Source organism: Podarcis bocagei (genome assembly GCF_964188305.1).
Source record: "Podarcis bocagei genome assembly, chromosome: 7".
Taxonomy (NCBI): Eukaryota; Metazoa; Chordata; class Lepidosauria; order Squamata; family Lacertidae; genus Podarcis; species Podarcis bocagei.
Genome location: NC_138132.1, coordinates 49,725,291 through 49,749,297, shown reverse-complemented (window position 1 = coordinate 49,749,297; position 24,007 = coordinate 49,725,291). Strand labels below are relative to the sequence as shown.

Here is a 24,007-nt window from a genome sequence, read left to right as displayed (position 1 = left end):
AGGCTCACGTCAAAAGACTTTTCACTCAGAGTCCCATTCCTGTCACACCCCTCAAAAAGCTGGGGTCGCCTTCCTGGGAACAGCAACTCCATTACTGGCCAGCAAAGTCACTACAAGGCGAACAATGGTGCCCTCTGAACACCTTTCCACATGGAGGGAGCTGCTCTGGTGTGGCAAAGAGCAGTTTTCTCCACACTGTAATGTGTGGTCAGCTGTGGTGTGGCTGTAGAGGCAGAGAATAAGCCATCGGCACAACAGAAGGGAATAACAACAAGATGCAGGCCTCTATTTTGACCACCACGGTGCTGCCAGGGTCTTGTGCCTCCTGTCTTGTGGAGTGGGGAGCAGGTTCCCAAGCCAAGGAAGGCCAGCAGGCTCTCACAACAAGTCCTGACCCTGCAGTGCACCCAGACTGGGGTCTGCATCATATATTCTTGGAGAGTCCTGCCCGTCATCATCTAATGCAAGAGTGGCAGGAGGGGAGCCTGACTGGCATCTTCCTTCAGGACAGCCAGCAGTACTGGCAATCAAAAGAGGGAGCCTCAAACCAGATCTGTTCACAGGACTAGGGAAACACAGTCTCTCCTTACCCCAATCCCCTGAATTTCAACCAGACATTTCTAGTCGCTCATGCCTAAATGAAAACCGGCCACTTTCCACACTCCAAGCCACAGACACCACACTCACAATGCCTCTTTAAGGGTACATTAGACACAGAATAGTGGTGTTCTTACAGGGCCATTGGGCAGAGGGATTGTGCAGGGCCCCATGAGCTCAAGAGCTGTGCCTGTTTCTGGGCTCACTAAGGGGCAGGGGGCCCTGTGAGTAGCAGCCAGGAGGGAAACCTCGGGGCCTTCTCTTTCAGTTTCATGTTGTTTTACTCTTGGCTGCTCCTTTCTCAATATATACTGTTTCATTGTCTTTTATTACTTGCTGTAAGCTGCCCTGGGATCTCTGTTACAGGGTTAGTGACAATGAAACAAACGATATTCGTAATGGAATCAGGCTCTCAGAGCCCTCAAGGGAAGGCTCCAGAGCAACACTAAACTGCAGCAGGGGCAGGACCGAGGCAGCCAGCAGGCAACGGCTACCAAAGCCGCAAAAGGAAGGGGCTATGGAAGGGGCCTGTCTGTAAGCTAACCAAGTCCCCTTGCAGCTCTTCCTCTGGTCTCTTCTGCTGTAGATACCAGCAGGTATTAGTAGGCATCTTTGATGCAGGCCCTCCTGGTACCCAGTTCTCCTGAGCTATTTCTCTGCAGCCTAGAGCATTACTCTTGCAGCCTAGCAAAGGGACTGGTGGCTGTGGGAAGGCGGCAGAGCCGCTCTGTGCAGTTTGGCTGGCTGGGGCTGGGAATACCCTCACCTGGTAGAGAAATCTTTGGCTGAATTGCTGCATGGCTCCTTGAAGCTGGTTGCGCTGGCTCTGCCACTGCTCATAGTTGCGCACGTACTCAGCGGTGGGGCGCTGCCACGTGGTCGTGCGAGTGTTGTGGTCCACATAGTAGTACCTGCCACGGGGATCCACTCGTTTCTCCCAGCTGCAGGGGCGAAAGAAGAGCCTAATCTTTCTGTTTGTCTCTCTCGCACACACAAACACATACGTGGCAGATGAATCCTCTTCTACCATCATGGGAACTTCTTTTGCCAAGGACTATTTCTGGGCCAGAGGTGGCTTTTGGGGTTGGATGAAGAATTTTCCCTTTTTCAGGCACCCCAGATGTTCTTCCATAATTCTGCCAATATCCAAGCAATTAACCCTCTTCAACCCGCACACCCCTTTAGGGTAACAGATTTGGGAGGTGGAGTTTGGCCTTCTCTGGCCAGAGCTGCACTCCCCTTACAGGATTAGGTTTGAAGGATATGGGGGGGGGGGCATGTCCTGTTAAATCCAGCCCCGTCCTTAGAACCCCAAGCAATTTTCACAGCTTGAAGCCCCTTTCACCAGTGATGGCTACAGCGCTAGCTTGATGCTCCTCTTGGAAAGAGAGTGAGCTGGGCTCAGGTACCGCACTGTTTGGCCATGTGCCCTTGAAGAAGACTCAGAAACTTTGACTAGTAAAGAACATGGCAACTGAGACCAGGTATATGGAAGACACCTGGCCAGTCTTAAAAGCATCTGCACTGGGCACAGCTCAAGGTGTTAGTTCTTACCTTGCCCAGTGCCGATGCTTTTCCAAGCTCCCCCATCTTCTGAAGCAAAGTTGGTAGGTGAGGAAGGAAAGGGCCGTCCAAGCAGTGGAATGCTCTCCCCGAGGTGGCTTGGCTGCTAGACACTCTGCTCTCTTTCCAATGCCAAGTGGACCTTTAAGCTGATTTAAATGTGCTCCAAAGCTGGTGTGCTTTTCGCAACTATTCGACTACTGCTATTTTAACTAATTAATGCTGTTATTTGCATTTTTTAAAGAGCGAGTAGCTCTAAAAGCCTTTGGACCAAAGAGCAAAATGTGCACTTTTGTAATGAAAACAATCAAGCAGATTGTCCTTGTTCCAGCTGTCTTTGCAAGCCCTGGGCAGCTGAACACTGAGCCTGCCCTAGAATTATGGCCTCGGAGATATATAAAGTGCCTGTATGTGTATATATATGTTATCACATATGTTAGGATCTTGTGAAGAGCATCTGCTTCCCACAGCACACCCAGCCACCCTCCTTTGAGTATCTCCAGACCAGATCCTGCAAACATGCTCATGTCAGAGCACCTACCCTGGTGGAAGAGGGCGCTCCCAGGTGGTGGTCTTTGTGTTGTGGTCCACGTAATACACTCTCCCATTTGGCAGCTCTCGTTGCTCCCACCTGAAGGACAGAAAGAGAGAAGACACAGAGTGAGAAGGGGACGGAGGGCCCATTTTGTGAGCCAAGGCAACCCTTGTTGCTATTACTTATTTCTAGCATTATCCAGACCATGAAGAACTTTGTGACTATCACTTTGTCTATGACTCCAACAGCCCTGTAAAGTAGGCACAGTGGCTTACTCAAGCTGCTCTATGAGCAAAGGCACAGGACCCTCTCCTCTGCACCCACTGGCTCCAACTGTATAGCAATACTCCAGCCAGATCCAAGGGTGCATGTCAAGGTCTGGGGGCCCCAACAACTTCTGCAGGACCTACAGCTTCCAAAAGGCATCAGCAGGCACACATAACAGCCCGTCTTTGTTTTGCTTTGGCCAATCACAGCACGATTAAGGAGCAATCCCTGATTGGGCAACACTTTCATGAAGAACAGTCTGCCATTTAAACAACAACAACTCATAAGGGCTAGAAACTTTATTTAAAAAAAAACCAGGATATATGAGACGATGTTACTGTGGAGATGCAAAATGCACCTCTTAAATATCCTCCAGAAGGCTCTGCAGAGGATCATAAATGGCCACCAATCTGCAAGAAGGAATGCCTTCCACTCCAGAGGGCAGGGCACTGCCATGCCATAAAGCCAAGACGTGGCTCAGGAAGGTGGCTGCCCAGGCAATCAGCTCGCCATCCTCCCGGGCTACCTCTGCTCTGAATGGAGACGAGGCTTGCTGGTAGCAAAACAGCAGTACTGAGGTCACCTTGCCGTCCATGCGAGACGCCCTGCCTTATGTAAAGAACCACAGGCCGCGCCTGCTGCAAGGGAGCATAATGCACCTCTTTGTATGCACGAGACGAGGCGCGAACTGGTGTACACGCCGCCGTGTTAATGAGAGCCGCTGTCCCCAACGCAGGAGCAACGCTGATAGGAACCAGATGCAGGTCAGGGAGGGGCGGGGGGAGAGGAGGTGTCTGTTCTGCCGTCAGCCCAGAGGGAGAGGGAGTGAGCAAGAGAGCCTGTGTGTGACAGCAGGATGCCCCTTCCCCACAAGGATCCCAGCTTTGCACAGCAGCACCCCTTCTGGTCCTCCTCACTGAGGGCCATGTTGTGGGTCTCCCAGGAACATGAATACCCCACCCCCACCCCGCATATGGAACAGTTTAGTCCCATGGCTTTCCACAGCCTCCTGTCCTCCCCGCTCCAGCTGTATGTATGTGAGAGGCTTTTGTGCTTGCCACGTTGAGTGCAGATGTTAAGGGAGAGCAGCATAAAGGCAGCCTACAGCACCCCCGCCCCTCTGATGGGCTACCTCCCGGCAAGCCTGTTTATGCCCATGCAAATGGAGTGGCCTGAAGCAGGCGCCCGACACAGCCAAGCAAAACACTGCCGGGCTGCCAACAGGAGGAGCTGGAAGCGGCCTGCATGCGCGCGCATTCACACCAGGGCTTGGAAGGGCCTGTGGACTTGCCCCACCAGAGGCCCTGAGATCCCTCAGCCACAGAAGCAGGGGAAACTTGGCTTGTACATAGCGCAGTCCCCACCCAACACCCACACAAGCTTCTCGCTATATAGCAGGGGACTGTCAGCACCAGGATCCTTAAAGGAAGGGTGTCTCGGCCGTAGGCTGTGGGATGCGCCCTCCATTTCAGGAGCATCTCTGCATAAAGGCGTCAGGTGCCCCCCTTGCCTCCTGGACCCCAGGCACACCGCAGTACGTGAGCAGGAAGGGAGGAGAGCTCCAGCAGGAAGAAAGAGCCTTTTGAGACGCCCTGGACTTTTCCAGCTGTCTGCAAACAGGAAGTGGCTGAGGCCTGAAAACAGTAGCGCTCACACGCCCGGCATAAAGGCACTCTGAGCTGCTGGCCCCCCAATTACCTGCAAGTGATGCAAACACACACATGAGACTCTGAACTAAGAGGCCAGAAGGAAAACAGATGGCTCCCTTCATCGGAAATGCAGGAGTCAGGAGGTGGTGTTTGGGCATTGGAAGTCTCAACAGAAATAGCCACATTGCAGGACCAGAAAGGATGGAAGGAAGGAAGAACAGGTGCAGCTGAGGAGCCACAACTGTCGAGTTCACAACTGAATCGTAACCCTGGTAATCCAGACTCTGTTCCCAGATCAGGCATCCAAAGAGCTGGACCTCAGTCACAGCTAGTCCCCTTCCTCCCTAGAACTCCAGGTCTTGCAAAAATACTGTAACATTCCTCTAAGGATGATAATACTTAGCATTCATATTTCTTAAATGCAGAAGGGGATTCACAGACATGATCACAGTAATCACTGAAACTGTCTTCTGAGGTAGGCCTGGGGCCCCATCCTGCTTAGAAAGAGAGAACTTTGGAAGCGACAAGAGAGCAGGAGTTCCCGCTAGGATAAACTTTACTCCTAGCGAACAGCCTCTGATTCAGAAACGTACTTTTTAAAGGTTTCAACTCCCTGGTGACCCATCCCAACCTCCCCCTAGTTGGCTAAGGGCATTCATGCCGTGGCCAAGGTGCCCAAACAGAGAGCAGGACACCACTTACCCAGAGGGCAGCACCTCCAGAGTCTGTGCTGCTGGCTGAGAAGGCTGGGCCTCTGAGCTGGGGGCAGATTCCCCTGCCCTTGGAGAGTCATGAGCTGTGCCAGAGCTGGAGGTCGCACCTGACACAGCCTCAGGTGGCACAGCCTGTTCATCTTCAGGGACATCGAGGGTGGAACTGGCAGGTTCACCATTCACTGAAAGAGAGGGGAGCAATTATGGCAGAGTTGAGGGGATGCTGATGCCTCCTAAGAACATAGCAGGAGCCATCAGGCCAAGGGCCCATCTAGTCCAGCATCCTGTTCTCACAGTGGCCAGCCAGATGCCTGTGGGAAGCCTGCAAGCAGGACCTCCGCAAAAGAGCACTCTGCCCTCCTGCAGTTCCCAGATGCCTCTGACAGTGAAGGCAGAACACAGCCATTTGGGCTAGTAGCCAACTGTAACCCTGCCCTGAATTTGTCTAATCCTCTTTTGAAGCCATCCAAGTTGGTGGCCACCACTGCCTATTGGGGAAGCAAATTCCATAGCTTAACTGCCTGTTGTGTGAAGAAGTCCTTCTTTCTGTCTGTTCTGAATGTTCCACCATCCAGCTTCATTAGGTAGCCTCATGTTCTTGTGTTGAGAGAGGGGGAAAAACCTTTCTCTACCCAATGTCTCCATGCCATGTGCAGTTTTAGAAACTCCTTTTGTATCACCTTCTACTTGTTTTGTCTCTAAACTAAGCAGCCCCAAATGCTGCAACCTTTCCTCACAGAGGAGTTCCTCCATCCCCTTGATCATTCTGGCTGCCCCTTTCCCAACGGTCTCCAGATCTACAATATCCTTTCGGAGGTGAAGCGTCCAGAAGTATACACATCATTCCAAATGCGGTTGCATCATAGATTTTGATAACAGCATGGGCCGTTTTAGTATCAATTCCAGCTACCACGCCCTGGGCCAACATCTTCATCAAGCTCTCCACTAGGACCCCAAGGTCTCATTCCCTGTCCATCGCCATCACCCTGAAAGGGGCCCAGAGTTTCCCCAATGGCAACCTCTGTCTGTAGAGCATAGCCGGTCAAGTAAAACTAGGGAAGTGACATGGGGAGATAATCTTTCATCTACAGGTAGCACCTCAAAGTTATATCAATGCACGTGGGAGAGCACAAGTGAGGTGGCACACAGGGCTGGCCTTACAGCTTCAGAGGAGAGACCATCACCTCCTCCTCTCTCTCCACTCTCACCTGTGCCATTCACTGTGCCACTCTGGGTCTTGCCTGCTGGCTGCTGCTGGGCTCTGGGACTGGGGCTTTGCTCCCCGTTGGCCATGCTCTGCCTGGCCACTCCAGCCACATGCCTGTGTGCCCTGCAAAAAAAACAGTCGAGAGGTGAGGGGAGTGTCTCCTGAGTTTCCACAGATCATTATATTCCTTGTAGACAGGAGGGTGGAAGGCTGATGGCTGGGCCTGCTCTCCATGACATTCCATACCTCGTCCTGCACCAAAATAGCACAGATCAGTCATGCAAACTGAGTCCATGGACATATAGTTGAAAGATCATGGCGATTACAGTTACATAATAGTCACAACTGCAAGTGGAATGGAGGGAAGAGGGTAAGCAAACATTACAGGGACCTGACACCCCACCCAGGTTTTTGCAGTTTCATCAGGTTTCTGTCAACAGACATAAGGACTAGAAACATGCCAGGAGGAAAACAGAAGACAAGAGGAGTTTGCGCTGGTTTGAGACATTCCGCATCTCTGCACACAGCAGGAGTGTGTGGAAGTCATACTAGGTTATCCTCACAACAAACCTGTGAGGTAGGTGAGGCTGAGAAAGAGAATGACTGGCCCAAGTTCGTAAGAATGTAAGGACGTTTACATTTCTAAGTCTGTAAGTAGAACCCTGCTGGATGAGGTCAATGACCCATCTAGTACAGCATCCTGTTCTAACAGCGGCCAACCAGATGCCTGTTATGGGAAGTCTGCAAGCTGGATCCAAGTACAACAGCCACGCTCGGCCCACCTGCGACTCCCAGCAACTAGTATTCAGCGGAGGTGGGTCTTTCTGGGGGCTCCACGGCTGGGTGGGATTCTGAGCCTGGGCCTCTCCAATCCTGGCCTGACATCCTCTAGCTGCTATAATACTACCTCCACCTTGGCTGGAAACTCTCCATGTGTCTGTTTTCATAGTGCTCTTATACAATGTTCAAAATGTGGAGAGCAAGTTTATTGGACCTGCGTTAAGCTTCCATGTGCTTGTCTGAATTTTTTTTTCTTTTTAAAGAAATACATTAAGGGTTAGAAGAACAACGCAAAACCAGGACAAAATCCTGGACAGTTTCATATTAGTCCGCGCAGAGCGAGGTGGTAAGGTTTTTGGCACAGGACTTGTGCAGACATCACTAGGAATGGCTCACCCACCCCACCCTCTGGGGATAAACAACCTCTGGACCTCCAGGGGTGTTTTTTAGAAACCCAAATTGCCCATTTCCGCTGTGTTGCGCAGGTCGTGTAGGCCCAAATTAGCCGTCCTGCCAAGGCTCTCTTCCTACGGGGCTCCTAACTTGGCATCGTCTTTTAATAGACGTGTGGAAATAAACCAGAGGTCACATGGCAGAGCTCACGGGGAACAGCAGCTGCTTAAAATAGGAGCCTGGAAAAGGGGGCAGGCAGCACCAGTGGGAGGAACAGGCTGGGAACAGCAGGCGATGGGGCAGTTTCCCCATAAGTAGAGTGAATGGGGGGGGGCAGGGAGCAGGGCTGATCCTGGGTAGAGAGGGGAGGCACGACCTGTAATAGGCCCTAATCCCCACTTCCAACACACATGCAGAGAAAGCTCCAGAGATTCTGGCTTGGGGTCCAGAGAGTCAGGCTGTTTCAAAGTCAAGGAGGCGAGATCCCAAAAGGGGCCTGCAGCAGCTGGGTCAGGTCAAACAGGGCCCATCTAATCCAGCATCCTGTTCCCACAGTGGCCAACCAGAACCACAGGATCCCCAGGATATGCTGGCTGATCAAGACACAGTCTACGCACCTCCCTCCTGCCGGTTTCTCTCCAAGTGCCGTTGGGGGGGGGGGATAGGAGCAAAGGGCATGAGGGGGAAAGGAAACCAGCACCAAGCTGACCTTGGTAGGAATGAGCAACCCCACTGGGAGAAGGACTCAGGGAAGTAGGAAGGGGGCACAATGGGGAAGGGGAACCAAGGACAGCAGAGAGCAAGGAGAAGGTCCCCTGTCCCCCCGCCCAAGGAGAAGCAGGAAAAAGACAGTGGAGGAGGGGCAGCCCATGAGGGGACCCAGCAGTGAGAGGGCCCATCTCTGCTGTGCAAATTCAGGGAAGCACTTTGCAAATAGGCACGAGTGATTGATCCTGGTCACAGGGTGGTGTTGCCAGCCCTCCACAGTCAGGGAACGGGTAGGCGGGCAACGCAAGGCTGAGAAATTCCTCTGGTCTGTGCAAAAGGTGGTGGTAGAACGGGAGGGAGGACCACCAGCCACAAGTGTTTGTTTCTGAAAACGGAGCCCAAGGTCCCCCCTCCCATCCCCTTTTCTCCTTTCTTTAGAAACTGTTTACCAAGACACACAGATCTGGGGCGGGGGGCACACTCACCCCAAACACGTCACCTTGGAACCTCTCTGATCAGAGACAGCACGAAAATGAGAGCGCAGGCACCTTTGTTGTAGCCTGTTTGCGAATCGCCCTGAGATGTTTCTCAGCTGCTTATGGAAGCAAATCCCACTCTAATCCCACCCACACCAGTTTCACCCCAAAGCAGCCATCCAGGGAGGGAAGTGCTGCTCCCTAGGGAATTTGGCATCCCAGCATCAAAGTTTTCCTGCAAGGGCCCAATTTTGCAGAACAATGAAGAAACAGGCCAGGGACAATAACTAAACTCCTTGGTGCCTGCCTCCGACCAGCAATGTCAGTAGTAGTAATGATGATGATAAATAAATAAATAATCTTATTTCCCCTGGAAGTGGAGGCTTAACCCTTAGAGTGAGTCATGCAGCTAGCTGCCTGGAGAGACCAGGATGCAAATCAAGGTTGCTCCAGATCCTCTTGGCCCATCACTCAGCCATCCATGCAAAGGGTCTTGTGATCCAAAGGTCAGCTTGAACTTTCCTTTGCAAGAGCTGCCCATTCCATGGGAGACTAAGTAAGGCCTAGGAAGGCTCATGGCCCACTCGTGTGTCCAACGGAGAAATCATGGGACAGACTGAGGTTTTCAGTGCTCCAGAGAACTCATCCAGAATCTGTCCAGCACCCTGATTAGATCCAACAGCTGCAGAGCCAAGACTGCAAGAATTTGCTGTGCCCCTCGGGGCATAAAGTTCTTTACACCGTTGCCCTTTTTAAAAAGAAGCAAGTCTCTAGACCTTATGGCATCAAGGAGAAACCTAGAATGTTGTGAGTGCTCTTGCCCTCCTATCCAGCTTGTCGGTTTCCCAGCAGGGCAGCTGGTTGGCTGCTGTGGAACCCAGAATGCTGGACTAGGTGATCCACCAGCCAGGCTCTTCTGAGGAAGTTCTTCTGAGCAGAACCACATGAAGGCTGCAGAAGATGCCTGTGTCTGTTTGGAAGGACCATTCCAGGAGCTTGGTGAGGGCCAAAAGTTCAACTCCCTGAAAGCTCTTCCCATCTGCAGAAGCCAATATGTTTTATTCAGGGGAATCAAACTTCTTTTGGTGGAGGATTCGGGGGCTTCTGAGGGCCCTGCACAAACAGAACCAGGAAGGCACAAGGAAGCAGCCAGAGTAAAAAGGACACTGAGGGAGAGTTCTCCCTGGATACGGGACTGAGTGCTACAATGCAGGGAAGAATTGAACTTGGTGAAGGAAGCTGGTAGGTTGGCTGGCCACCCATCATCTCGGGAGAAGCAGTATGGTTCCCTTGACAGTGGGGTGCTAAATTCAGCACCACACCGGCAACAGTACACAAACACAACACAGCTGTGGCCAGAGAGTAGAAGGAAGGGCCAAGCAGAGCCCCCTTGGCAAGCCCCTTGCCCTGCTTTCTGGGCAGCTGCTCAGAGCAAGCATTTTTTGCCAGGGTCAGCAGGCTCTGATTGGAAGGAGAAGGAGAACTATCAGTCTCCAGGGGACTTTGCTCTAAAGCCAAAGTACCCCTCAATGATTGCCTGGACTTTCCACACACCAGTTAATGGGTGGTGCTAGAGCAAGGGTACCAAATGTAGCCCACTACCAACCGTGTCCTGGAGCTGCAATTCCCCTGCTACCAAATGCTCCTCTTGCCACAGAGGGATGCAGTAGCCCTTACCTGGTCTTCCCAACTCTGACCCACATGCACATGGCCCAGCCTGACTCCTCAAAACCTTGCAAGGCAGTTCCCAGACTCCCCCTGCCCACCCAGGCCTTTCTGGCCTCTTTCCTGCCTCTGTCCTGGCTTACCTCCCAATCTCCCTGTCCTCTTCTTTGTCTCTTACCCTGCCCTGTGTGCTGACCATCAGAGGCTCCAGAGTGGCCACCTGCAGCCATCCAAAATGCCACAGCAGAGCAGAGGGGAACCCTTACCTGGACCTGCCGCCAAAGCAGTTGGTGCTGGGGGCCTGGTGCCTGCTCTCTGGGGACGAGGCCAGACCACAGGGGTCCCTCCCAGCTGCCTGGGACCCTGAAGGAACAAGGAAGCAAAGAACTGGTCAGAATAGGACCCTGGCAGGCAGGCCAAAAGCCAAGCCCTGGCAACAGCCAGTCAGCTGTGGGGAAAGGGGAGGGATGGCTGGACAAGGATGGAGGCAGCTGCTTGTTCTAAGCCTGCCTTTGTATATATACAAGCAGCTGTAATCTGGAGCTGAGGTGGAGGGGAGGGGTGCAAACCATAGCAAATGATACAGATTATTATGACAGTTGAAACATGGGAGTCCTCATAGAAACATGAAGCTGGATGATCCCAGGGGCCACTGGAGAGCTGAGCTCTCCTGCCACCTCTGAAGATTCAGCAACTATAGCAGAGGCTGGTGGGCAACATCCACAACACAGCTTTGCCCAGTGGTGTTGTGGCATCTTTGGGTTTAATCTCTCAACTTCTCTCTCATCCCATCAAATGCAGTTCCTCTCACTTTCAGGAAAGACTCAGCTAGGATGGGTGAGGAGAAGAAGACCTGGGTCCCTTCCGGGGGGGGGGGGCAGCAGGAAGAGACAGACCAGCGCCTTGGGACGGAAGAGAGGTGGCCTCCCTGGGATGGGAGGGCCTGTTTAACATTTTGAATGCCTGCCAGATGAGGTTCACTTCCCTGGACACAAGAGCTCCTCTCCATTCTGCTCAGGACAACTCAGGTACTAAAGTTCTGAAGAGCAACATTTGCTCTGGGGCTCAGTTTGGAGTCTGAGAGTTTGGAACCTGCTCCCATTCTCTAAGCTGGGCTCAAGGACCTGAGATGATGCTGTAAATACTGCCTCTGCACAGAGTGATTCCCCTTCCCTGCCACCAGACCACACATGGCTGGGATTAGAGTACAGGGAAGGTTTGGCTCAGACCCGCCTGCCCCCCCTTCAGCTTGAACCCATCTGCCTCAGCTCCCGTCTTTCACAGGACATACCTCCATCAAAGGCCCCGCTGGCTGCCCAGGACCCTAGTGGCAGGCGGCTCCCCCACCCCACCCTGCCACACTCACCCTCCGTCACGATGTTGCCGTTAGGCAAGCTTCCCACATCAACACTGGGCCCATCCAGGAAAATGGTCAGCTCCCCACCAGAGACAAGGCAGCCTTTGTTCTCCATCTGCAGGTTCAAGGTCAGCTGCTTGTTTTCCGCTGTGAGGTACAGAGAGTGACAAGAGGGGGGAAAGCCATTACACCGGGAGAGTGGCCCTGGTGGACACAGGCCCATAAGTGGGGGCAGTCGGGCAGCCTCGTTCCCTAGACCTCCCAAGCACTCCAGCCCTAGCTAGCCTCACCCCAACACTTTAATCACACCATCCCTCCAGTGGCAGAGTTGGAGCTTAGCCCCTCAGCAGAGGGAACTGTAATGTTGGGGGCCGGGGAGGGCAGGAGCATATGCTGGGTACCTTGCTCCCCACCTCGGATGACAGAGCCATCTCTGTAACCAGGGAGCAGCACAGGGAACTCTCCTCTGTGACATTAAAGGCTTTCCAACATGAGGGAGCTGAACCTACATCCCTGCTCTGCCCAGAAGATGCTCAGCAGAACAGTCAGGGTCAGGCCCAACACTTTTCCTGCTGCTGCTGCTGCTGCTGCAGCTGGGCTTACTCCCCAGCACATTTCTTAGGCCCAAATCTGCCCTCAGACCCTCAGTCTCCTTGTGCTGGCTGAAAAGGAAGGTGAGGAGCACAAATGCCCCGAGAGGAGGCTGGCATCAAGGTGACCTGCGCCCCTCTATGGGAGAAGGAATTCCTCTTCCCCAGCACCCAGGGCAGGAAGACAAAGAGCAACTGATGTTCATCCCCTGGAGAGAGAGGGCCAGGAGCCTTGGGCAGGCCCCCAAAGTTCACACCTGAGCTGCCTGGGGGCCTCCCTTTCACCAGCTGCACACGGGGCTCCAGCCTCTCTGTCCGCAGTGGTGGTGGCAGCTCCTGGTGTGTGAAGTGCAGCACAGCAGAGTCAGGGAGGGGGAGGTTTTGAGCCAGAGGAGCAGGAGGGTTTGGCCTTCCATCTCCCCTTGGGAAGACCCGCAAGGAGCCAGGCCCAGCCAAGGGGCCACCAGCATGCCTTTGGTGATGCAGGGAGCCTGTCCTCGCCCCTTTCTCTCCCCACTGCCCCACCTTGGCAGCCCTCTGCTCCTGCTGCAGGCTGCACAGAGCCCTTTTGTCCCCTGGCAGAGACAAGGTGCCTGTGTCTCCAGGCAGGGCAGTGAACACCACTTTTCCCTCCCTCTGCTTTCTTTAAGAAAATAAACACGCACGGGCCCCTCCACCACGGCCCATGGCCCAGGCACACATAAAGGGACCTTGCTGTTGCAGCAGCCGAGGGTCCCTCTGAGGCCGCACACAAAGCCAGCTTGTGTGCAGGGGGGACGGGCTGTTATCATACGGGGGAAGGGGCCGCCCCAGCCTTACATAAGGCCTCCTCAGTTCACTACCTCCGCTGCACCGCTTGGAGCCTCAGCGCTCCCGTTTGGCAGGGAATTCCTAGCCAGGACATGAGAAGGACCTGCGCTTTCCAGCAGTCAGGCCAGTAGGAGCAGGAGCAAGGAAGGGAAGGAAAAAGGAAGGAAGTTCCAGCTGCTGGACAGGCTCCCCAGTGCCCCAGGGTGGACATGCCTGGAGCGATGTGAACAAGACAGCAAAGAGGAAGGTAGCCCAAGGCTTAACATGGATGAGAAGCGATGCAGAGGGGAAAGGAAGGAGAGAGCTCCGCCTCCACCTTCTGGGCACCTGGAGCAGGGAGCGCTCAGGGAACAGAAGGAGCCTGTATTTGTGATGTTTAATATGTTCTATCATGTTCTAATTACTTATTGTTTGTAAGCCACTTTGGGATTCATTTGAATGAAAAGAGGCATAGAAATATAATAAATCAAATCAAGATGGTGGCCAATCGAACAAAGGCCAAAGGCTCTCTGGCCAAGGCAATCCTTGTCAGTTTGCACAGGCTTGGGGTATAAGAGCTTTCCAAGCAAAAGCAAGGGATGCGATCCCAGAGTTCCTGCCTCTTTTTCCTAGAAAGGAAGAAGGGGAGGCCCCTTTTTTCTCTGGCAGAGCCTTTCAGCCAGTGGCTCCCTAAAGTACAGCAGTCGCCGAGGGAAAAGCACCACTCTAGCCAACGAGGGGAGCGCTCTCTGGTTGGGTGCACAGGAACACATAGGGAGAAATAGGGTCAGAGAAAGCTGTCCGATGAGGGAAAGAGAGCAGAGAAAGTTGGTTTGTGGAGTTCAGGATTGTCTACACTGATTGGCCATGGTTCTCTAGGGTGTTGTAGACACCTGGGACCTTCCATACTGGGTACAAATCCATCAAGCAGTAGCTTCATTTAGCCTACATGCTAGCCGTCTGTCAACAAGAATAGAAGGTTGGGAGGGAGTTCTGGTAGGGAAGGGGAAAGAGCCCTCCAGGCTAGTCAAGGACACTCGAGGGTTTAAAGAGGACAATCGCTGAGATGCAAGGCACCTTTCTGGAAGAAGCCTTGTACACCCAGCAGAACAAGCTTTGCCAGCTGGCTTGCAAGGAGAGGCACTACTATTACAGGGATAGCCAGAGGAAGTGGCAAAACAGGACGTGGGACCCCAAAACATGGTTGCCCACACAACTCTTTCCCAGCATCGGCCTGGCCACAGTTCAGTGAAGCCGTCTTTGAGGTTGGCTTTCCAACGAGGAGCCCATCCATCCATCCAGCCTTACAACTTCCTCCTTGGATCCTGCTACTACTTTGTGTGGAGCAGGGAGCAGAAATCAGGACTGGCTTCCTTCTGAATGACTTCTTTGTGGCTGCAGCTCCAGCATCCCTGCCTGGGGCCAGGCAGAATGAGAAGCAAAGTCACAGACCTTTGCAGGAGCTGTAAAAGCATTGGGGGGGGGGAGAAGGGGGGCTCCCTAAACAAGAACCTCTTGATGCAACCTGAGAACAAGGGTGATGATTGTAGGGGCGGGGGGAGGTGTTGTTTGCACACTGCAGCCCGAAAGGCTCCAGGCCCCTTGTTTTCACACTCAATTGGTGCAGCCACATGAGGATTTGTTTTTACACACAGAGAGAGATTTCTTCTGAGCCACACCCCCTGCTCTGGGTCGGGCCTTGATTCAGATGCTGGCTGCTTCAAGAGCCTTGGCGGAAGGCCCCATTCCCTGCCTGGCTGGCAGGCGAGAGGACATACGAAGGAAGCTGCTGCACTCACACAGTAGAAATGGGATCAGCCTCCAGGTTTGGGGGGGGGGTTGTAAACCTGTGCCCAGAACAGGCTTGAGAACAAAGCGTCCCTTGCGGGTGGGTGGGAATCTGGAGCTGCAATCGATGCATCCGATGAGGGACTTGGGAGCTGCTGCAGCCAAGGCAGTAGCCGGCTGGCTCTTACTGAACTAATTTGCACCCCACCCTCCATCTCCCCAAACAGCCTCTCCTACTGGAGCTCTGGCAGAGCACTTCTGCAGCAGATGTCCAAGGAGCACAGCTAGGCTGGGAAGAACTCCCCACCCCACCACTGCCATTCTGGTCAGCAAACAGAGCCCACCCATGGGCCAAGGACAGAAGATGCTCAAGGAACATGCAGGGATCTTCAGGGCACACAAAGGCTGCTGACCCAGCTGGAGATCCCAAGAAAACTTCAGATGTGCCCATCCATCTGCTCCAGGAGGCCTAAAGGCAGCTGGCAAAGTGCCAGGAAGGAGCTGTGGCTTCCTCCTCTCCCAGTGAAGCCCAGAAAGGCCAGTTCAAATCATTCTTCAGCCCTGAGGCTCATTGGGCAGCGTCAGGTAGGCCTCTCAATGATGCTACTTCACAGGGAGGAAGCCTCCACTCTCAGCTCCTCAGAAGAAGGGAGGACACACAAGCCACCAGTCCTCAGCGCCTGAGAGATGGGCCACATGAATCTCCCATCTTGTGCCTTCAAGACCGTATCCACCCCCAGCCAGAGCATCACAGAGAAAGGCATTTGGATCTGAGATGCCTGTTGGTAGAACCAAGTGGCCATTGTAGGTGGTTTTGCAGAGGTCTCAGGGTATTGCTTTCTCATTAGCTGTGCATTTCATATCCTGAAATGGGTGCAGAGCCCTAGCAATGAGGCAGGATAGAAATTAAACCAATAGGATCCCCCCCCCCACTCTTTAGATCAGCTGCCCTTTCTCTCCTGCCCAGCACACAGAGGAAGGGAGGGTGTTGTCTTTGGGTGCTTGCTCAATGGAAGGCTGACGGGGAGCAGACGCCCACACCCATGGCAAGGAGAAGTGAGAGCGGCCCATTCTCAGTGCCAGCTGTCAATCTGCTCTACCTGGAGTCACTTCCTCTCCTCAAGAAAGATATGGTGGAGTTGGAAAAGGCAAAACGATCCAAGGGATGGAGCAACAGCCCTATGGGGAAAGGTTACAATGTTTGGGACTTTTTGGTTTAGAGAAAAGGCAAGAAAGGGATGGTAGAAGAAAATGGAGTTATGCATGGCATGGAGAAAGTGGACAGAGAAGTCCCTCTTTCATAGCACTTGAAATCGAGCACATCTAATGAAGTGGAATGAAGATTCAGGACAGAAAAAGACACTACTCCTTCGCACAGCACATCTTTAAACTATGGAACTCACTCCCACAAGAGGCAGTGATGGCCAACAACTCAGGTGGCTTTAAAAGAGAGTTACACAAATCCATGGGGGACAAGGCTATCAGCAGCTCTTAGCCATAATGACCATGTTCTGCCTTCACCATCAGAGGCAGTAACTTCTGAATATCAGCTGCTGGAAAGGAGAGGAGAGTGCTCTTTTGCTCAGGTTTCCCACAGGCATCTGGTCGCCCACTGCGAGAACAGTATGCTGGACTAGATGGGCCACTGGCCTGATCCTGCAGAGCCTTTCCTATGTTCTTATGCAATTCATCCAGGAAAACAGCCACAGCGAGCAGCCCTTGCCTCAGAGCCACAGGGAGAAAGAAAGCCTGATCTTCTGACACTCCCCGGCAGTGGCTGCGCTGTCGCTTTAAGAAGCCTCCCCTCGCAGCCAGTGCCAGGGAAAATTCCATCCTTTTTGGTACCGAGCGGAGCCTTTTCCATTTGCCGCCCAAAACTACGCCTTGCCTCATGAAAGGAGCATTGTGTCCGGCACACAAGGAGGAAGAGGAGCAGCTCAGGTGGGTGAGGAGAGGGCGGGAGGGCGACTCAGGCCTGCCAGGCAGGATCTCAAACACTCACCCTCCAACCACACCACAAGGCCCCAAAAGGGCAGCCCCAGAGTTAACATCCCCCCCCCCCCCGCACACACAAAAGCCACTTCCAGCAACCATGAAGCCCTTGCCACCTTTTGCTCTGAGGCACCAGTGCGGCAAGGAGCTCTGACACTGCAAGGGAAGGTGCAGGTAAGCCTTCGCTCATTTTCTTGACCCAGAGCAGGGGGTCTCTCTCCACTCACCTCCAGTCAAAGCCTGCTCACCAAGGCCCAGACATCTCAAAGCTAGTGGACCAGACCACCAGGCCTAAGCCCAGGGAGAAGAGACTGCCCCAGAAAAGTAGTGGGCTGTTGCTCTGACATTGCCCCCACCTCCATCTGCTATCTCCAGGCCCGGCACCTCTCAATACGAGGTCTGTATTCTGTGAGGCGGGGGCCATGGTGGGGGCAGGGGAGCAGTTTGGGCTGAAGGAGACGGAGAGAGCCTTTCCCTGCCGGGAGCCCCCTGAATAGAGGCCTTTATGTAGCAGCAGCAGCAGCGGCTGCCGCCACGGGCCACTCCAGCAACCACAAATGGCAGCAGACAGCCAAGGGCCTCGTGTTGCTGGGCGGGCTGCTCTGCTTTCCTGGCTGGTGAAGGGGTGGCCTCCATCAAACACACCAGCAGCAGCAGCCCTGTGCGCCTGACAGGCCTCCCAGCTGCTCACAATGAGGCCTTGTCTTCTGCCAAGGCCAGAGCATTTCCACCACCAGGTATGCCTTATTTCCCCCTGCCAGAGGGCGCAGAAAACCTGGCGATGCCCAAACAGGAGGACAGGCCAGCGGCGGGAGCTGTGGAGAGTCTCTACCATAGGACATACCTTTCCCTTTGCTCTGCTTCAGTGCACTGGGGAGACTGATGGAGGCTGTGCCCAGCAACTCGTTCCGCAGGGTGTGGTAGCTCCAGAGTTTCACGTCAAGGTGGCTTTGTGAGGTGACATTCCTGCAGTGGGGTTGGAGGAAGAAGAGGGTGCAAAAGAAGACAGGTTGGTGAGGCGATGGGATCAAGTTTGCCTTGTGCCAAGCATGAGTGACGTTCAGTAAAAGCCAATTTGGGGACAAAACTAAACGTTAAAAGGTGAAAAGGAGGCTCTGCAGAAATAAATGAAAAGAATGTGAGTGCTCTCAACCCATCATTAGGCTTCCCAAACATAAGAAGAGCAAACTAGGTCTTCCCAAACAGGCTTAAGATGACAAGCCAGGGGGAGCCAAGGGCCTTCCCTTGTTTGGAAACACAGCTGATAACATGCAGGTGTGTCCCTTGCAAGGGCTCCTGCTTCACCATGGAAAGAGCAGCTGCCGCGGCCACAGAGCCTAAGGCCCATCCCACCACTTTTGCTCCTACACAGCTGCTAGCCTGGGCAAGCCCTTGGGGCAAGAGCAGACCCACCTGGGCAAAGCCAGTGCTGCCCCAGCTCTGTTTCACACACACACCCCAATTCCCTAGAGCCCCAAATTCTTACAGCACAAGATTCTCGTTCCAGAGCAGCTCTGAGCTCCCGATCCGCTTTGCTGTCTTCTTGGTCTCGCTGGTGAGCCCATCCGCCGTCACCTCCACGAAGCAGGTGATCCGAGCCTGGCGCCCCTGTGCCTTGGGCTTTGCTGACACCACTGGAGGGAGGAAGTGGAGGAAGTTCAGTAGCTACTCCTCAGCTGGAATGGTGGGTGGTGCCTTCCCCAGGCTAGCCTGGTAGGGATTTTGGGGTAGCCAGATCTACTTGCGTGCCAGGGAGAGTGACAATGCCACCCAACTGTGCCCTTTTAACCCCTCCACTTTACACAGGAGGCTCCACTGCTGGCTCCATCCTTTATGCAAGCACAAAACTCCCAAAGGAACAAGCAGGGCAAAGGGCATATCTATGGCCTACATTGAAACCTCACTTGAAAACAGATGAAGAGCCCTGAATTCCCACAAAGAACCCTGTGAAGCAAACCCTATTAATCGTAGGGTGATAGAAGTCCCTTCCCATCCAAACAAAGGTTGGAATACGAGCAGCTCAATGTGGTGCCCTCCAGATATTGCTGGACTCCAACTCCCATCATGCCTGACCACTGGCTGCCAGGGGTGACCGGAGCTGCAGCGAAACACCACCACTTTGGCTACGCTTGGTTCAAACAGCCACTCTCCTCCCTCCCCACTTTGGGAGCTTGCACCGGACAAGGAGGTGAGAGTGCCCCCTTGGCATTCCAGAGGGTCTCTTACTTGAGACCCAGAGCCTAGCCCTAGCTGGAGAGTGCCAAGGCTGACGAGTGCCGACTACAGACCCAGGGGCTGACATTTCAGCCACGAGAGGAAGGCAGAGCAGCTGCAGCCTGTGCAGAAACGCTCCTGTAACTGCCAGTGTTGGGAGCCCCCTGGTGGCACAGTGTGTGCAGCTGGCTGGACCCAACACCCACAAGAGGCTGCCGTCTGGCCCATCATACACTCCCCCCCTGCAGCTGCTTGAGGTGCAACCAAAGCATTCATGCTGGGGGGGGGGGCACCAGCTAGCCAGAAAAACAAGTCTGGAGTGGGGGGGGGGGTAGAAAGGGGAGAGTTGCCTCTCAGTCCTTATGAGCAATGACTTAATGTCACATTGCTGTCACAACAGGCCAGAGGACAAGAGAAAAGCTTGTGGGTCTCATTTTTAACCCTTGAGACTGGAAGGCAATGTGAAGAATTAAACACTCACATATCAGTAGAGTTGGGAGATACCCTTGCCTGAAACCCGGGAGAACTGCTGCCACTCAGTGTGGACAATATTAATCTATATGGACTCATTATAAAGCAACTTCCAGCCTTCCTCCTTGTAGAATGAATTTAAGCAGTTGTAGTTAGTTGAGTTTCTGAGGTGAGATGGGATGGCCTGCAGTGGTGGCTCTCAGAGTGCGGAAGGACCCAGTAAGTAACCCTACCACAGCCATGCCTCTCTGGCCTGGATCTAAAGTTTGCAGGATCAGCAGGTAAAAGTCCATTGCTGTTATGACTAGATGGTAGGGAAGCTGTTTCTCTTCCCACACCCACCCTTGCATGTAAATGCATGTGTCTGTGTGTGTACAAACACACACACACAAACAAATACTGATGGGAGAACCCATTTGTTCCCCACCCTGAACTGACAGTAGTTAGGAGTGGGGACTGCTAAAGTTCAGGCCATCCTGTCGGCAAGGGTTTTCTTGCAGGCAAGGAAATTTTGGGTCATGCTAAAAAAAAGAAGAAGTCATCCCTACGCTGGGGACAGCACAAGTGGGAATGACTGGGAATGACTGAAAGACCACAGCAAACAAGTCGAGGAACTATCATGGGACCACCCAAATGCTGGCTGCAGTGCTTTCATGTTAAATGGAGCTCTTCTTCACTGGCAGCTGCTTAAAATAAAAGCAGTGTAAAAGGGGGGGGGGAATCTGTTGCCCTTCAGATGACAACTCCCACCATCCCTAACTACTGGCCATACTGGCTGGTGCTCAGGGAAATGAGAACCCAACAACCTCTAAAGGGCTACAAGTTACCCACCTCAATGTAAACTAGCCTCCTCTTCATTTTAGAGAATATTTAACATCTCCTGGGATACATGAAATGTTCTCATCTAGACTGCTCTGCTCCCTACTGGGGTTTTTTCAAGCTTTTGCTCAGCGTACCGTATTTTTCGCTCTATAGGACGCACTCTTTTCCCTTCAAAAATGAAGGGGAAATGTGTGTGCGTCCTATGGAGCGAAGACGCCATAGCTGGAGAGGTGACGCGCGGCTATGGCAGCAGCTTCTCCGCTGTGCCTTTCTGCTGCTCCCTGACCTGCTCTTTGGGGCTGGTGGTGCACACCGTCCCTCTCGCTCTCCAGGCCTCCAAGGTAGCCGCCTGAATGCACCTTAAACGGCACCTTGTTTTAGAGCGGAAAAACAAGAGGGGGAAAATTCTCCCCCTCTCTGCGCAGCGCCTCCTGCTGCTTCGCTGAAGGGGCGCTGGGCAGAGAGGGAGAGAATTTTTTTTTCTTGTTCTCCCCCCTCTAAAACAAGGTACGTCCTATTGTCCGGTGCGTCCTATGGTGCGAAAAATACATTAATTATTTGTGAGTCCATATAGCTCAAAACCCATAAAGCAATATAAATGTTTGTTCGGCTCATAGGAAGAATCTCACTTGTTTTGTGGGTTCTATAAGCTTCTTAATATACCGATCCAAACTTGGTTGATAACCAATCAGCATCTGTAATGGATCTGAAATTGTTTTTTAATATGTGTGATTGTTTTTATATGTTTTTTTAATGTGTTATGAAATTCTTTCAAGATGCTTCATGGAAAGAGATTTGTAAATTAACTGAACACAACCCCACGGCGCAGCTACGCTTACACAAAAAATCCTTGCAGCTGATGGGAATTTCACAGGCTAGCCAAGGAGAAAGGACATCCAGAGCTGACAGAGGGGCAGACCAGAAACAACAAATACCTCCTTATTGCTGCCAAACTCCACAGAGTTGCTCCTGGACAAGAGGACTCACCTTTCACAGTAAGTGGAGATTTCTCTCCAGGCAACCCCACAGAAGCCATTTCATCGCTGGATGCCTATGAAAGTGAGAGAGCAACATGTGACACATTGTCTAAAAAGTCGGGGCAAGCCTCCTCCAAGTTCTGGTACAGGACACAGAGCTGGGAGCATCAGCACTAGGGAATGGGAGGAAACCTGGTTTATGGGCTCCAGCTTCCATCAGTTACAGACATGGGCATAGCCAGGGTTTTTGTTAGGGAGGGCAGGCTTTTGTTAGGGGGGACAGAACCTCAGATTCGTATTGGTTTGTATTGATTGGCGGGCAGTTGCCCCCCTGCCCTTCCTTGGCTACGCCCATGACCACAGCTAGCATAGCCTGATGGAGTGGGATGCTAGGAGTTTGGCTACTCATGCTTCCTGCTGCTTCTCTAAGTTTGCCCCTTTGGCTCAGGACAGGAAATACCTTGCAGTCAACAGCCATGCAGATAACTGAACCCTCCAAACTTAGAACTTTTCCAGTTGTTGAGTTCTGAATCCTGGAACAGATAGAGCTCCTTAAAGAGAACCATCAGAAGCCCCAATCCAGCAACAGTTCCGGAAAAACCAGGCCCCAGGGGGTAGTGTGGGAAATTCCCCTCACTGAGTAAGACAGCAAAGGAAGAAGGAAGAAGAGAGCTTCAGAGCACAGACACAAAGAGGAAGTGGGTGCAGAACAGCTCAGTTAAAGAATGCCAGCATTTGTTTGCACACACCAAGCTCTGATGAAGAGCAGCAGCAGCCCTTCGGGAGCTTTTCATTCAGCAAAGAGGAGGAACTTCTTCTTCATGCTTGAGCTTCTGGATCATAAAAAGTTTTGTATTTTAAGTCTCTGAATGACAAGTGGGCAAGTAAGGTTAGAAGAAGTAGCAGGAACACCCCCTCCTGAATGAGTTTCCTCGCTCACTTTCGAACCCTCACAGAAGAGTGAGTTTGTTGATTTGCACTAGCTACAGATCTCCAAGAGCAGGAAGACAGAGTTGGTTCACAACAGAGTGCGAGTCTAGCAACCACGCAAGCTGCTCAGGAGGAACCAAACCAAGTCAGCTAATCATTAACACATTCAATCATTGCATATTTATTACTCTCCATCAAACCCAGCACTCTGTGAAGGTGATAGGTGACACACATACCAATTCACTTCATTCCTTCCATGGTCTCAGGTGCACTGAGAATGAGCCAAAAATTGAGTTAAACAGAACATAAGGTAAATTATAGGTGGATGGTGTTAGATCAATCCCACATATGGGTACAGTTCTAGTGTACCCAGAGAACAACAATGTTGGTAGTTCCTTTCAACACAATGAGCAAGATGCAAACAAGAAGTCCAATAGTTCACGCACAGCAATGCAAGAGGCAGTGGCAAAAATCACTCAACATGCCTCATGACGTGCCTACATCAGCTGTTATCTGCATGACAGAGAGTGCTGTCCTCTCTCCTTTGTGAAATAGGATTTTACTCCCTTATTTCTTTGTAGAACTCTCTGGAGCTCCTTTAAAGAGTCCCTGTGTTTCCCACAGCAGTCCTTGCCACAACCAGGAAGAATCTACACAATTCATTTGCACACACACCCTTTTGTTTAAACAGTATCACTCAGGCTACAGTACATCTTTACAAGTAGCTGCAGCAATCAGCCAATTCAAGAAGCAAACCTGTCTCAGTCCTTGAGCTTATGCATAGTGAACACATAAAGAGCAGTTCCAACAGAAAAGCTGAATCCCAAACATTAAGCAACACAATAAAAGAAGCAATACAAACTTCCCTATAATCTGAGCAAAGCAAATAAGTGGATGAACCTCCTTTGCATGTGTCCAAGGAACGTCATGGTGCCCCTAGTAGAGCCAAAGGCTATTCTGTGGGTACCTCAGAAAAGGAGGAAGGGCACCTTGATGCAGCCTCATCCTACAGCAAGGCACTGTAGAGCAACACAACTGAAAAGCACACCCCATATAGACTGTCTGGACACTTCCACTGGCACAAAACATAGCAATTTGTCCCACAGCTGAGTAGGTTAATGGCAGCCCAGCTCTCTGGGGAAAACTCTACAGTGACTGCCAAAAAGTAAGACCAGGTGTCCATAGTCATATGAAAGCAACTCTTATCCAGTGTTAGAAACTGAGATATGAAGCTGGGAGCTAAATGGCATCTTAAACCTAGGTTGTGGGTGCAACAACAGCACACTTTTAAAATAACACTACAAAGCTGAAAATGAACAAACTGCAGCTAAAATATTATGTTCATTATGCTCACACACACACCCCTATTCTTATGAGGGTCTCTTCTCCAGTCTTCAGAGAGTAGCGGGAAGTGGGGAGGCAGAAAAAGGTCCTTTTTCCTTCCACTCCACAGTTTTAATCTGAAATCTTAGGTGCAGTACTGTGCCCAGAGCTCAGAAACTGCTCACACTAATGAAATTCCTT

The 24,007-nt window shown here is 52.2% G+C and overlaps 1 protein-coding gene across 1 annotated transcript in view; it reads right to left on the bottom strand.

Moving 5' to 3' along the window:
• The window catches only part of WWP2 (WW domain containing E3 ubiquitin protein ligase 2), a 38,594-nt gene that overhangs the window by 13,792 nt on the left and 795 nt on the right, over window positions 1-24,007 (bottom strand). The window contains 9 exon segments of the mRNA XM_081202564.1: window positions 1,364-1,538; window positions 2,702-2,791; window positions 5,314-5,506; window positions 6,533-6,654; window positions 10,820-10,916; window positions 11,920-12,057; window positions 17,914-18,035; window positions 18,556-18,703; window positions 21,564-21,627. Coding sequence (XP_081058690.1) covers window positions 1,364-1,538; window positions 2,702-2,791; window positions 5,314-5,506; window positions 6,533-6,654; window positions 10,820-10,916; window positions 11,920-12,057; window positions 17,914-18,035; window positions 18,556-18,703; window positions 21,564-21,627 — 1,149 coding nt within the window.